The sequence below is a fragment of the Epinephelus moara genome, chromosome 9 (assembly GCF_006386435.1).
Source record: "Epinephelus moara isolate mb chromosome 9, YSFRI_EMoa_1.0, whole genome shotgun sequence".
Classification (NCBI taxonomy): domain Eukaryota; kingdom Metazoa; phylum Chordata; class Actinopteri; order Perciformes; family Serranidae; genus Epinephelus; species Epinephelus moara.
This window is the reverse complement of record NC_065514.1, coordinates 7,853,983-7,870,195: the sequence shown is the minus strand read 5'-3', so window position 1 is coordinate 7,870,195 and position 16,213 is coordinate 7,853,983. Positions and strand designations below refer to the sequence as shown.

At 41.0% G+C, this 16,213-nt stretch overlaps 1 protein-coding gene across 2 annotated transcripts in view; it reads left to right on the top strand.

The window, feature by feature from the left end:
* Nucleotides 1–16,213, top strand: part of LOC126395791 (protein unc-13 homolog B-like) — a 91,728-nt gene that overhangs the window by 8,366 nt on the left and 67,149 nt on the right. For both annotated transcript variants that reach the window (XM_050053513.1, XM_050053512.1), the window contains exon 2: nt 6,326–6,355. In XM_050053513.1, coding sequence (XP_049909470.1) covers nt 6,326–6,355 — 30 coding nt within the window. The remainder of the gene's footprint in view (nt 1–6,325; nt 6,356–16,213) is intronic.

Genomic DNA, 16,213 nt, shown 5'->3' with positions numbered 1-16,213 from the left:
ATAACATGATGAGTTAGAGTTGTTTGGACCACTTTTGGACTTGTTTGCCCACATATTTGTACTGAGAGGTCTTTGGACCCGTTCTGCTACTACGTCTGCTTCTTCTTCTTCTTCTTCTGGCGGACCAGGTGCATTAACTGCGTCTTTACGATGCATACCGCCACCTATTGCACCGGAATTGTAACGACAAGCTACATTCACAGACAGTGAGTCCCATTATAATGTGTTTATGAGCGATGTCGAACAGGTAGCGCCAAAAGCATAAAAATCTATATGTACCGGAGATCATTTATTCGTGGTGCACCGCCACAGATAAATGAATGTATGGGAAACACTGAGCAGTTCTTTGTCATGGCACACACTCCAGTCTTTCAAGTGTCCAAGCCACGGATTAGGAGCACACTGGTTATCACAACAGCAGCACTGTTTGCTCAGAGCCTGCCTGTTTGTCTTTGACTCTGCAGCTGACTGAGTTAGGTGGGGAGTTACTACAACAGAATAATTCAATAAAAGGATGAGAAACAGAGGCTGTGCAGGACTAAAAGTGACAGAACCGCGGGCAGAGTGAGTGCAGCGAGCAGCAGAGTAGTGGAATTATGGGAGAAAGAGGCAGAGAGAGCGCTTAGAGATTGTGGGAGTAATCCCCTGGCCATCTGTTGCTCTCTCTCCCTCTCTCTGTCTCCCTCTCACACTGGCCCCACCTGATCAGATCCAACTGCCAGCACAAAGAGGAAGTACACCACTGCCTGCAACAGGAGTAGATCCCGGTGTCACTTCCTGTTCCCACTTTTCCTGCTTTCTGCCTTTCACTGATGACATCCTTTTATTTGGAACAGCCAAATTCAGTATCTTTACTACACTGTGGTCAAATTGTGCAATATGAGCTTTTAAGACAAACAATCAAAGTTGACCTTTTTGTAATACTCCCGTGTGGTTGCGAAATGCCATTATCTTTGTGGCTCCACAGTAAGTTTTATCTAAAAGGCCTTTTACACAGCGGACATTTTGACTTGTCACGGGAGGATAGCACAGATCTTAATTAAGTTTCTCAGTCATGGCAGTGACCTGGAGTTGTCTTGCTTTAATCCAAATCAGGGACTGATTTTGTTCCAAAGTTGTATAATTGCCTAGAGTTGGTTCGTGTTCTCAGGGCAGCATTTACAAGTGGACCAGATCAAATGCCTTGTGTGAGAAAGCTGCTCTTGATTGGTCAGAATTTCCATGTGGGAAAAATCCAGGAAGTAAAGCAAACGTTGAAGAAGAGTACACTTGTAAGATAAATGTGACACTTTCTAATGTCACAATGGAGGGACAACTACGCAGGTTGATTTTAGCGCTGCTCATCGTGGACTATATTGCTGTCATTGTTCATTTTAGTCAAACCATACAGTTTGAAAACGAGGCGCGGCTCCAACTTGAAAACAATGTTTTGATGCATTGGATGTGCTGAATGTGCATATTAAGGCAGTACAGGAGGAGGTGCACATTAATAATCCTCCAGGACTGTAACATGCTCATGTTTAACCCAAACAATGTGTCATGTGACTGCAGTTGCTTCACATCCAGGTAGAAACACGTTCTCACCACAAACGAACTACACCAGAGTTCGTTTGTAACCAGACTGAGACCACCTCTTCAAGAAGGTCTCGGTCCGGTTGTTTTGTTGCACACCTGAGTGTGATTGCTGTGTTCACACCTGCCCAAACAAACCGCACTGAGAGGGCAAACGAACTTGAGTTAGAGTGAACCGAACCAAACAGCCACCAAACTCCATTTATATAATCGGTAATTTTACTATCATAAAACACACTTAATTCAAAGTCGACGGAAACAACATCAAACTCACAAAAGCGGACTTGGGTTGCAACTGCTCAAACATTTCTTAACTCTGGTTTGGTTGAAATAAACCCCTATTTTCAGCAGTTAGATGTGAATCTATGCAGGCTCTGTACACCCTAAAATGACTGTTGTTTTTTAAATGGAGTCTGGTGGGTTTTTTAATAGCGATTTTAGGGCTGTTTCTGGTTGAACAAAAAAGATCTTACTCTTTAACGAAAAGGTCTCTCTGTTGGGATCCTTTCTATAATCTTGTCAGACACTTATCATGACAATCTGAACCTGTCAGTGACAACAGGAGCTTATTAGTTGACGTAAATTGACAGTGCGTCACTCAGTATTGGACCAATTTAAAATAAAATTTGTTCCCTTACACACTTAGACACGAAAACACAGGAAAATGGGGTCCAGGGTGACAAATACTGACATTACTCTTAAATCATGTGTGCTTTCCTTCTGTGACGTGTTAAAATGTCTTTAGTGGAGGCTTACGAGGCGAGTTTTTTGCCCGTATAGGTTTTTTGTTTTTGTTTTAAGGGCTATTTATGACTTTATGTCACTCACTGCATGTCTAAAGCTGAACCACCAAGGAGTGCCCCAAAGTCAACTGACCAAAACCTGTGCCTGATTAAATATATTTGAATCAAGTTGCAGGCATGTTCAGAAGAAAAGAGGCATGCTGGGAAAAGAAAAAGCAATAGGTCGAGAAGGTAACTGTTCAACTAGCCCTGCCAAACAGTGAGCTAAATAGCCTCTAAAGCCACGGAGGGCCCAGGACAGAAGATGATAAGCATCAGTTTCCATCATAATGGCCCCCTGGTTTATTGCCCTCTGCTCTGTGTACCACAGCCTGAAATAACATCATGTAGCCTAATTTAGGACATAAGGCCACTGTGCCAGCTCATTTGCCCCAGTGACAAAGAGTTGAACACATGGCTGAAAAGCGTTAGTGGAAAGCCAAAAAAAAATAAAAAATCACACTGCTGGTTTCTCTCCACATTTCCACTGCTCCCTTTCCGCTTCACACAGAGGTATGTACAAGACAGGAAACACTTCGGAGGAAGTGGCAAGCTAGGGTTTTTCTTTTTCCCCTCGTTTGTGATAACGAAGTTCCTTTTTTTCCCACCATTATCCTAAAAGACAACACTGGAAAAAACCCAGAGTTGTAGTCCTTAATTTTTGTGGCTAAAAGTGTACCATTGGGGAATCACTGTTGTGTGTTGTGGTTTTATTCATATAGTCAAGACGGATGTTACAGTCAGAATGGAAAACAAATAAATATGTCTCTCTCCTGCATAGTCGTTTTAATGTGCACAGAGAGAAGACAAGGGCTGTTACATGAAAATATGAAAGCTTCATTTGTTCTCGTATCATCCCGTCCTGCCCATCTGCCATCTCAGGCTCCAAAGCTTTAGTAGTTTATATGCCTGAACACATAACCCTGCCACAGCAATCACAATTAATCCCCTGCAAAGCGCTTCACAATCCCATAAACGTTATTGTATGGATGCATCAAGGGGCTAAAGATTCCAAGTCTAAAAATAAACCAAAATACACCAGCATATTTACCCGTAAAATAGTTCTTTGACGTTTTGAAATCTCTGCTGTTTCCCGTCTTTTTACTTTTTTTTTTTTTGTTATCCTAATACCCATCTGCCCTGGCCCACTTTTGCCATTGTTTTTTGTGTGTTGTTTACCAGCTGTTGTATTTTGTGATAACAGCTGTCCAGGCTTATGCTCCTTGATTATATTAAAGTTTGTGCTCTGAAATCAAATAAAAATTGCCTGTCAGCTTTGATAAAAGGTGGGTGTCAGTCTCCAGTATATTATTTTCCACTTGCATAATCGAAAAGCTCTTAATCAGTGCAAATATTCCAGCACACAGATTATCATTTAAAGTTTTTCTGTTTGTTTTTTAAGCATACCTGAGCTGTAATGTGTGTTTTTTTGTTGATTTTAGGATTATTGATCCAATGTCAGCAAGTTTTCTTGATGAGTTGCATTCGTATAAGAACAGAATGTATATCATGAGAATTAATTAAAGCTCTAGTTGGTAATTTAAATATGTTTTTGTCATAAAACTGTCACAATATCCACACATTAGTACATGAGACTGACATAATGTGTGAGACAAAAAAATGCTCATCTGCCTCGTTGTAGTGCTCCTAATGGCATATGCAAGAATTTCCAATACAACCAATCAGAGCTGAGGAGTCTCTAACGTAGCTGTCAATCAAGTCAGTTTCTGCTCGTGAATTGTGCTGTCAAACTAAGCAGCACTGATCAAATATGAATCCAGATTCTGTTACTGCATTGCTTATTTCTCACCTCAAATGTTTTTAGAAACATATTTTAGTGTACTGTTTAGCTGTAAAATGAGAAAGTGCGTGACCCAGCTGCCATGTTGAAAGCAATCAAGCCAAAACTAGGGCTTGGTGATATGACCTCAAATCAGAGTTCTGCTTCCATGTCGTGGACTGGACGGGGCGGTGTCACGTGACTACACACACAGTAGTATGTTTTTAAGGGGACAGTACATGAACACACACAGTTGGGAAAGTGTTAACAGAATTTGAAAAAAGAAATTACCGACATGGGCAAGATTACGTCAGTTAGAGCAGGGGTGTCCAAACTTTTTTGAATGGGGGCCAGATAAAACAACGTGAAACACCTGGGGGCCAACTGTTTCTCGCATCAAAGGTGTTTTTTCTTTTTTAAAGTGAGACAAAAACAACCATTTCTATCTTTTAATGAACTATTACTACTTGATGCCTGTCTACAATGTAGTGTATGATAGTCCTGGCATTGTGAGGTGAAGGGTAAAAATGCCAAGTGATCTCGCTCGATTAACCATTATTGTGTAAAGGTCCACATATGGTATATTTTGAAAGTCAAGCTGAGGGCCGATTAAAATTGGTCTGCGGGCCACAATTGGCCCCCGGGCCAGACTTTGGACATGCCTGAGTTAGAGGTTCTGAATGTCAGTTTTGATTAATGTTCGATTAATTGCACACCCCTAGCCAAAACCAAGCACCGCCCACCTGCTGGAGCAATGTTTCTCAATTTAGCTAAACAGTACACTGAAATATGTTTCTGAAAAAAATTAGACTAGAAATAGGCAATGCAGTAACAGAATCTTGGTTCATATTTGACCAGCGCTGCTTAGTTTGGCTGCAGTTCACCAGTAGTGTTTGGCAAATTTGACAGCTATGTTAGAGACTCCTGAGCTCTGATTGGTTGTTTTCCTTCAGCAGCAGTAGATTCTCGCAAATGCCATGAGAAGCACTACGAAGAGAAGGAGGAACATGATTTTTTTTTTCATGAATTATGTATCTTATGTACAACTGTGTGGATGTAATGACAGTTTCAGAAAACATGAGAAAAAGTTATTTTTTATAAAAGTTACCAACTGTAGCTTTAAGAATTGGTTTTTCATGAAAAACCTTGCAATTTCTTCAGATTGTTCAAAAGTCAGCCGCATGGCTTTTAACCAAAACCAAGAGCCACGACCACATCACACCAGTTTTAGCCTCTATACATTGGCAAATCTTATTGTTTACTTTTAAGGCTCTCCATGGCCTATCTCCAGATTACATTTCAGACATCTTAGTCCCTTATGAACCTCTGCGTAATTTTAGATACTCGGGCAGAGGTCTTCTGCTCATTTCAGAGTCCCAGCTGAAGACTAAAAGGGACAGAGCTTTTGCAGTCAGGGCCCCAAGGCTCTGGAACGACCTTCCCGAGGATATAAGGCTGTCTGAGTCACTGGCTTTGTTTAAGTCTACTTAAAACGTACTTCTGTCAGAAAGCATATCCTGACTTTATCTGAGCCGTCTATTTATTTTATTGCTCTCTCATTGATTTTATTTCACAAATATTATATTGATATTAGTTTTGGCCTTCCTTGCTTTATCTTTTACTTTGGTGAGATTTTATGACATGTTATTTGTTTTATTCTCCTTGTTTTTTTTTTTAAATGTGTTTAGTTTGATTGTACAGCACTTTGTGATTTGAAAGGTGCTACATGAATAAGGTTTATTATTGTTCATGGAGCAGTTGACATGATGATATAATAAGTGGTGGTTATAAAGCCACCTTATCAGACACATGAAGTACTAGGCCAAAACATTGCCCATCAAAACAAATAGCTCATCCGTTTTGATCGCACGTCATACTGTGTGTTCCTGCTTTTGTGGTCAACAACATCGTGATGCCGTTGGTGTGTTTGTGTGATTCAGGTGTCACGAGTCATCGAGTCACGGCTTGTCTGCATATAAATGAATCAGTCAGGCTTCAATAACACGAGATCCTGTCCATTTTCCATTACTCATGCCGAGATATGTTTACATTTCTGACTTGTTTTTCCTCACTGGTTCATCAGTAACCTCAACAACTTCACTGATTCTTTTTCTTTCATTGTCTTTCAGTAGCTGACTTGGATCTGTTTCCAACTTGCCTGATCATTGTTTTTGTTTTGTTTGTGTTACAGTGAAAAAAGCCAAGCTCCAAGGACCTCCAGGTGAGCACATACCTTTTACTTTTAATGAACATTTCTCAGGTCTGGTGACACACTCTCCCATTGTTCAAATAGTTGACAGTGTTAACATGAGCGCTGTCTCAGTCCTCATTGAATTGAGGGAAAAGGGAGCTGTATAGCTGCAGAACATGTTCTAAGTTCTTGGGAGTTCGGAGCATATTCTTCAGGCCTGTGTGGGATTGTTAATATTGTTTCAAGACATGTAGTTTCAATGACATAATATACTTATCCACTGCTGAACTGGATGGAAATTTACCCAGCAACCCTCCAATATCGGGGCTATTTGCAATATCCTCCTGAGACCCTGCGTCCTCATAAGAAGACATCACATTTTAGGTCTACTTGACCTCGTTCGTGGATACTTGTTTGTCCCATCTAGTGGCCCTGGCAGAGCGCCGAGAAGATGATCACTCTTGACTTTCTAGAGGAAGTAAAAGTTAGAACAAGGTTTCCATTGCGGAACATGTGGAAGGATAATTTTCACAATGCACTAATCCATGTAAAAACAAGATGGCGGCCATCTCTGCCAAGTCAGTCTGCAGCCGATCCCGACACAAACGTGGGCAATGTCTAAAAGCTGATCAGATTTTTTGGTTGAAACTTGTTTATTTATGATTAATAATGTTTGTATTTTGATATGGCAACAAATTTGACCAATTTTAGCAGCAGTAGCAAGGTAAGACGCTGTTAATTAGGAAGTACTTGTTTGAGGACATTGGGACTTTATTGTCCTTGTTGTCTTGCTGTTATTCTTTTTGGAAATATGCCACATGCACTCATTTGCTCATGTAGGCTAATCAGTCAGATTCTGGCAAGTCACTGAACGCTAGAGTTGATTCTGTATTACGTAATCCAGTGTCCTTCCATGCCAGGCCGCGCACAGGTGAGCTTAGATCGGTGGCCGCTAAGTCCAAATCCCCACGCTCCCCACCTAAGCAAATCCCTCTAGTGTCCAGCCTAACGCCTGCCTTTAAGCCCTGTGACATTTCTGTCAAGAGCAAGCGGCAGCATAGACAGAAAGTCACCACGGCTTTGGATCTGCCTGTGACATTTTACTCTTGTTCTGAGTCCCAGCCTGACCCCGTGTTCGCTGAGGATAATTGCTAAAGTTAATTAGCCAGCAGGTCTCTACATTAGTTCAGCTTGTATTTTCCTTAGTCCCGTCACACGTGGGAAAACGTCTACATTGTGTCACAGCTCTGTTGCACTGAGATATTAGTTTTAGATTTCACAGCCTGTGCTGGGCTGCTCTGTCTGTCTCGGCCCTCCCCTCCCTCCCTTCTCTAGGCCACACCATATGTGACACCTGTCCCAGAGTAAACATCAGGGAAATTCAGTTAAGCCCGTCGTCTCCCTGAGGCGAAATGTAAACATCAGTCACTTTTTTTTTTTTTTTTTTTTTTTTTTTGGCTAGAGGGCGAAGACGGATTTGTTGAGCACACTCCTGTGTGTGATTGAGAGCACCAAAGGTTACGTTCATGCAGTAAATTAGCTCAAGTATGTCTTTGTTTTGCACATGCTTTGGTAGAGTGGAGTGAAATGAGCACTGTGTGTATGAGGCTGCCTTGTTGCAGTGGCTTTTTAGAGGCCATTTTTCAGAAATGGTAAATGACTTAAGGCTGGCACTCTTACATCATAATATACTGGCGTTGTCAGTTTATGGTTGTTGTTCTTAGTGTGGAAATGAGCAAAATCTGCAGTCAGATTTGGTCATGGATATCTAATTTCTGGGGCTGCTCCCTGAAAGTGGAAGATTTGAATCATCAGTCGAGCAGTCTTTTTTTTTTTTTTTTTTTTCGGTTTAGCTTTTTTTTTTTTTTTTTTTCGGTTTAGCTGCAGATTGAGTGCTCCTCACTTTCTCACTGCTCTACGGTACAGGCATCTGCCCGGGGGAAGAGAGTCTTTGCCCAGCCAGGCTCCACGATAACGATATCTTCTGCCTTCTGTGTAGAGGTGGTGAATTTTGAGCTCACAAATACAGTTGCTGGCTTTTGTTTGATTTCTAGTGTTGGCATCCAATCCCTCATTAGTTCGCTTATACATCGTGCTGAAATTCCTGCTTAACTCTGTTAAAACTCTGGACTCTTTATGTAAAATAAAAGGACTCAAATATTCATATCGAGCAACCTGATCTGATTTGACTTTTCTGACTCCAGATTCTCCACATTGACTAATTCTGAGTTGGATACAGCCATAATCATTTTGGGTTGTAGATGTTTGGGTGTGAATTTTGCAGAATGTAACATTCTCATGACAGAACAGGCCTTTTTTAACCCAGAAAGATGCCGAAATACTCACTCGCACTTTTGTTACCAGTTGTTTACACGACTGCAATTCCCTTTTCACCGAACTACGTAAATAAGAAAACTACAATTAGTCCAGAATGCTGCAGCCAGCGTTTTGATTAAAACAAGGAAAAAGGATCATATTACCCCACTGCTGAAGTTCTTTAATCTTTTTATTATATAAAGATTTGATTGTCTTTTTTGTTGCGAGCTAAAGTAAAGAAAACTTAAGGACGGAAATTCAGAAGACAAAAGTTTTATGAATATATTGGGTATGAACTGGAATATGTTTTTAATTATGATAATAATACTATGAAGTTGTTTTTGTCTAATTGTACAAAGTATGATTTTAGCACTTTTGCACTTGCACAGTCAGACGTTTTTTTTCTCTTTTACCCACTTCCATGTTTTTGTTCTCCAGTTTTTTATCATTGTTAGGCCACATTAAGTCTGGAGGCAGGCCTGGTCAGGAACTGGCTCTTTGTCTGTTTATTCAGGTTTAAGGAATGAATTACTGAACATGATGTGGTTATTACTCCTCTCTGCTCATGATAACCGGACCTGCTCTGCACAGGGAGACGTGTGATTTATTGGAAGAGCCCTCAAAGTTTACATAAGGCTGGTCTGGGATGTGTGTTTGTGTTGTGCTTTCACCACACCTTCAGATGAAGAGCTTTGACGCCTCACTCTGAAACCTTGTCATAAGAAGTTGTTTCTGGGGAATGCTGTATTTGTAGAACTGAAGGTGCCCTTGGATGGGCTGCTGGTTAGCTGTCGGACTTTCCACTGATTGCCACAGGAAACAGAGGATTGATAAGGGCTGTGTGTGTGTTCAGTCTCTGAGCGCACATTTTCTGTCTATCAGAATTTAGATTTCATCTCCCAAATAACAAGCCCTTGTTTTACATGGTTGACATTATGTTCAGTCCACTTCTCTGAAGATGGAGACACTTCTCATGAGGTGGTCCCAACAGTGGTAGAGAAGTCCTCCGATAGGTTGACGTCTTCTGTTGCATGCAATATTGATGAGTGGTCTGAATTTGAAATGTCAGCCTTCCAAGCGCCTGCGTTTCCTTGACTAATTTATTGAAAAACTCATCATCAGTCAATAATGGATGAAGATGCTCGACTGAGGGCTCAGGGGTGAGTGGATGGTTCACAGGAAGTGAGTACATGAACAGGACAAGTAGCCTGCATCATCCCACAATGTGTGCTTTCACTGTGTCACTGTGTATGTGTGTGTGTGTGCGGTGTGTAATGGAGAGAATAGAGAAGTGTGTGTTGTCATGCATTTGAACATGAAGAAGAATCAGTTCTTCTCATACCAAGGAAGGTCTCACAAACTAACTTTGACCTCAGATCAGATGAGGTAGAGGCTTAATTTATGTGGTTTCATTGTGTGTGTTTGTGTTTGGCCCAGTGTGCACCTTTCCATTCTCAAACTCTCCGCACAGCTCCGCCCCACTCACTCACTCAGAGAAACACAGAGCTGCTCCTCTGTTCAATCTGTCTGTTAATTAGTCTACAGTGTGACATCGGTCTATATGTTGCACGTGCTACACTAAATAAGTCTGGGAGATGAATGAAATATCCGCAGTAGCACATGTTCAATACAGCGCTGCGCTGCATGTGTGGGAGACAGCGCTGATTGATTGTGTGTGAGCACGTCACTGTTCTTCTTGGTAGTTGTAGTCTATTGTGTGACATGGAGACAGCGCCTGGATGCGCCAGGACAAAGTGTCTCTCGCTCCTTCCCTCCCTCGGCCTCTCTGTAGTGTCTCTCGCTCCTTCCCTCCCTCGGCCTCTCTGTTGATGCTGTGAGCATGAATAAGATTAATAGCCTAACACTGCCAGCACTAGATTCTTTTGAAAGGCCTTGGAAAACGAGTTTTTAACTCTGGCCACAAAGATTTTTAATTGCTCCAAACTCCAATGGATGTAGGCCTACTTGCTACTTTTATACTCATGCTGTAGTTTGTGTCCTGTGCTGCAAAACTTTAGGGCTGTCCAGAATACCGTTTTTTTTAACATTCGGACCTACGGCAGAATTTATAACAAATATTCAAATATTCGTTCATGGGGGGGGGCGGACCTAATTGTATTGCGGAGTTTTGCACAGTGGCGACCGGATCTTTGCTCTCCAGCCACAAAAAAATGTGTGTCATGTTTCTGTGTCATGCACTCCAAAAGAAACTTGTTGAAACTTTAAACAATAATTTATTGTACAAAACGGGGGAAACAAACGTTGACAAAAAGGGTTCCATAATTCATATTAAATTCNTTCATTGTGTGTGTTTGTGTTTGGCCCAGTGTGCACCTTTCCATTCTCAAACTCTCCGCACAGCTCCGCCCCACTCACTCACTCAGAGAAACACAGAGCTGCTCCTCTGTTCAATCTGTCTGTTAATTAGTCTACAGTGTGACATCGGTCTATATGTTGCACGTGCTACACTAAATAAGTCTGGGAGATGAATGAAATATCCGCAGTAGCACATGTTCAATACAGCGCTGCGCTGCATGTGTGGGAGACTGCGCTGATTGATTGTGTGTGAGCACGTCACTGTTCTTCTTGGTAGTTGTAGTCTATTGTGTGACATGGAGACAGCGCCTGGATGCAGGACAAAGTGTCTCTCGCTCCTTCCCTCCCTCGGCCTCTCTGTTGATGCTGTGAGCATGAATAAGATTAATACCCTAACACTGCCAGCACTAGATTCTTTTGAAAGGCCTTGGAAAACGAGTTTTTAACTCTGGCCACACAAATTGCTCCAAACTCCAATGGATGTAGGCCTACTTGCTGCTTTTATACTCATGCTGTAGTTTGTGTCCTGTGCTGCAAAACTTTAGGGCTGTCCCGAATACCGTTTTTTTTAACATTCGGACCTACGGCAGAATTTATAACAAATATTCAAATATTCGTTCATGGGGGGGTTCGGACCTAATTGTATTGCGGAGTTTTGCACAGTGGCGACCGGATCTTTGCTCTCCAGCCACAAAAAAATGTGTGTCATGTTTCTGTGTCACGCACACAAACGTTGACAAAAACGGTTCCATAATTCATATTAAATTCAAAAGATAACGAAAAAACAGCTACAAGTTAGAGGGAATAATGATAAAGTGGTAAAACCTGGCACTGATCCACAGCCTCAGACGGATGCGCTCAAGCTGCCGTGCGCACAAGCTCAGTAGGCGATACTATATTTTCACATTTTTAACAATGCAATTTAAAAGTTTTGATTTTTATTGATAACCTACATTTACCAACAACAAAAAGACTACATTTAGCACCAAAAAATATGTAAAAAAAAAAAGTAAATAAAAAAAACGAATATCGAATATCACATTTTCATAACGAATACCTACCCATAGAAACGAATATTCGAATATCCGAATATTTGGGTACAGCCCTACAAACCTTTAAACCTCTGTATCTCCAGTGCTATGTGCAAAAAGTTAACGTAAACAGGGGAACAATCCATCTTTGCATTTTATTTTGATCACAGTCTGTTTTTATAAAAGTGCTTGTAACATCTCAACTGTGGCTTTGACTTGCAACTGAATACATGTAGATATATATCGTGTATCGCCAGTCAGCCTGAAAATACTGAGATGTGAATTTATGTCCATATTGCCCAGTCCCAGCTGTGTGTAAAATATTGCTCAAGTGACTAATTGTGTGCGGTTGCTGATTCAGCATTTACACTATTACGATTAAAATCTTTTTCATTTTTTCCTGTATTTTGAAGTACTTCTGCACATTTTCAGCTACAGAAATCACTCAAAAATCGAAAAGTTCAGCTCTTTATAACCATTTATGCTTTTGAAAAATGTTCAACAAGAAAGAAATATATATATATATATATATATATGTATGTTTTTGCTACACAACCCAATGGAGATAATCTTAAAGTCTCCCTAAACCTAGATTTTTGTTACTTTTTTACTTCATTTTACCTTTCAGCATTCACACGCATTTTCTGCTGAAATGCTTTTTATAGTTTTACGTGTACTGTTACTGACCTTCTGATAATATGACCTCTATCACAAAGCTTTACAAAGTTAAATTCAAGGGATAATCTCCAAAAATGTTTGTGCTTCTCTTATGTGTTGAGGTGATTTTTATAATATTGGTAAATATAAAGATAAATTAATAAATAAAAGTTTATAAAAGTGTTTTTCCGGGCAGTTACCGCTGCTTTCTCCTCAACAGTGCAGATTGTATCAGCCATATTGTGGACAGCACCTACTGTAAAGGTCTCACAGCCACTAAGTGGCTCTTATCTAATCCATACATCCTCTTCCCTTATCTCATCTCATCTATCCATGGGAGCCGGCCCAAATGTGGCTCAAGGCATGGACTATCTAATTAGGGAAAGGCTTGAGCATCCCCCAGGCTCCTTTTGTCATAACGCCTGTGTTTTGTCCGACTGTCCTCTCGAGACACTAATTAGGTCTTTCTCCTTTCACTCGTGGTGCTTGTAGGATGGACAGTGTGACCTCACATGGATCAGTGGGGGTGCTTTCAGTCCAGCTTTTTGTCTTTTCGCCTAATTTAATCTTTACGTTGTAAGAATCCACCTGTGTCAACTGTTTATTGTTTCATGTGTGTCAAGAGTTGCATTTGCTTATCTGGCTGCTGCCGTAAAGGCCATGTGCAGAGTAAATGTTTCAGTATGTTACTGGGGTAACCAGGAAAATCTTTGTTTAGTGCGATCAGGTGATCAGTCTACAAAGGAACAGCTGATGCTTTGCTTTTATTTCCCAGACCAAACGAGGAGTGTGTGTGTGTGTGTGTAGCCTACTTTACTGTGTGTGTGTGTGTGCTGGGTCCAGCTCTCAGGGTTTGCCCTTTTGGTGTCACAGTAATTGCAGCTTTAAACATACATATTACACATTTACATATTTTGGGTATTCTATGCTGAAATTTCAAGTTAAGTGCATCTAACCCATGTTTTTATAGATTGTGTTATATTTTGGTTTTCATTTGTTTTATTAATTTTGTTAGGTATATTTTATTATATCGTGTATTTGAAGGACTTTGTTACTAAATTTTTGGAGCTGAAATGATTATTTGACAGACTTTTTTTAGTCTATCACCAGAAATTCGTCAGCCATTGTGATCGCAGAGCAATTAAACAAAGAAAAAAAAATAAGTTTCAGCTTTTCAGTTGTGAGTATTTGCTGCCTTTCTTTTACTTTTGTTTTGTGATAGTAAACGGAATATTTTGGAGTCTTGGTCTGTTGGTCTGATAAATTAAGCAATGAGAAGACCTCTTTTTGGATTTTTTAAAATTCTATGTCATTTTAAAGGCCAACAAGAAAGGACAGCAGAGGAGATACCTGCACACCAGTGGAACTGGGCTGGACAGCCACAAAAAGGTCCACGGGCTGAGATCAGTGCAAAAAATAGTCAAATGTTTAAGACATCTGTGTGCACAAAAAAAATTGCCAAAAATACGATTTATTCTCTTTTTTAAAATTAGTATTATTTGCACTTTGAGCACTCTTCTTTTTGCGCACAGATGTCTTAAATGAATCGACTATTTTTTGCATTGATCTCAGCCTGTGGACCTTTTGTGGCTCTTCAGCCCACTTGCATGGGTGTGCAGGTATATTCTCTGCTCTCCTTTCTTGTTGGTCTATAAAATCACAGAGAGAATAAAAAAAAGTCCAAAAAGATGTCTTTCAAGACAAAGAGTTGCAGCAAATCCTCATAACTGCACAACTGCCGTCCTTTCTTGTCTATTGTACCGACGCACACTGCATAGATGTAAGTGTGCAGAAATCTTTTTCTTCCAAATGTATTGATAGTTAAAATAATCATTCATTGCAGTCCTAGTGAATTTTACTCACTGTGATATCTTGGAAGTCCAAATCTGTGCAGCAATATAATTGAACACTGTAAAAAACAAATATATTTTAAAATATCATGAGCTGTATTTAGGGCTGGCCAGTATGGTGATATACTTTGTTAACAGTATATGAGCTACATTAGATCGTTTATATATCTCACCCTGTGTTCCATTGAATTTGTAAAGCAAACTCCGTTATCTTGCCCTCACGGTGACTGAAGAATCCAAAAAACAACAGCAAAACCATATCCAGACATCTGTTAACAAACTTTTACACAACTCATGCAGTATAATGCAAGTCTTATTTATCCAGGTTTATGCTCAGTACTTATCAAACACATGCATTTTTGCTAAAACCTTAATATTTAAAGCACTTCTGCACAAACAGTCTCACACACAGACAAATCGCGTGCCTGCACTGTTTATGCAGAAGTCTTATCAGTGGAGGTGCATTTGACTTAACTGATACAGTGCCAAGGTAGCTGTACCTTTAATATCTCTGGATGTATTAGGCCATTGTGAGCAATGTTGCAAACCAGTCAGCAGTACTGCAGTGTAATGAAGTATCTTGATATGCCAGGTATTTAATTCAGTGGATCAGCTAAAAACAGACGACACCATGTGTTTATTTCATCTAACCCAAAGTCAAGATCAGCATTTCAATCCAAGCCGTTCCTCCAGCTCCTCCAGCTGCTCTCGTGCCCAGGTAGGGGGTCGGTTTATTTCGCTAGAATGGGGGAGTCACAGGGAGGACCACCGGTGGAGCAGGGCTGATATCTACCCAAGCGAAACTAAGCACATCAGCAGGCACGTGTTGACGCTTCCTCGCCCTGCTGTGGCAAATGAAAAGTGGTGGCCGTGTCACGGGCCATCTAATCCCCTCTCCACCTCCCTCAGCCCTCACCCCGCCCTGCGCTGACAGCTGGTGCAGACGGTTGTTGCGGCTCTGCTGACCGGCACGACTGGCCAAGAGGAGGCTGACGGACATCACTCGGTGTGAAAGTTGTCTGCACGGACTGACGGATTGGCACTTGACTGTGTCTTAACTGCCAGTTTCCAAAGCCAACAGGGTTACAGCAGCAATCAGATATAAGCAGCTGTCATGTTTAGGCTCAGTATGTAAAGGCTGGCTTCACCTTTGACCTGACTGAATTTCAGTTTCAGTCTTGATGGTATCAGGGCTGACAGGGACCTTTTCTGCAGCAGTAACAGGTCAGGAGTGACTTCCACTCCATTACCTCCCCCCTCTGTTACATACTGATCATTTAGAGGGCGGTTATTTCACAGGAAGCTGTAATTCACAGACGCAGGAGACATATACCAGGCAGTTGGATCCTGTACTTGTATCTGTTGCATGGGATTGGCTCTCTGTGGAGATTAACAGGGTCAGTTTGCTGGCCTGGCCTGGTCTGGTCTGGCTTGGCATAGTGGGGGGGAGGTGACTTATCTGCTTTCACTCTCACTCGAGCTTGTGATGTCTTTTTCAACCACACAAAGCCAAAGTCGAACTGGCCTGGTTAGCCCTACTTGAGAGTATGTATTTTGGCTCAGGTCTCCTAAAAGATATGTGATCACTGTACTAATACTCTATATGTTCTCTGCTGCACATTTACTCTTTTTTTCTTACAGTCTTACATAATTCTCTCCCAAATGTAGCCCCTCTATATGCTCTTAATGTATTGCTACCTCCTCACTGCAATTTAAAC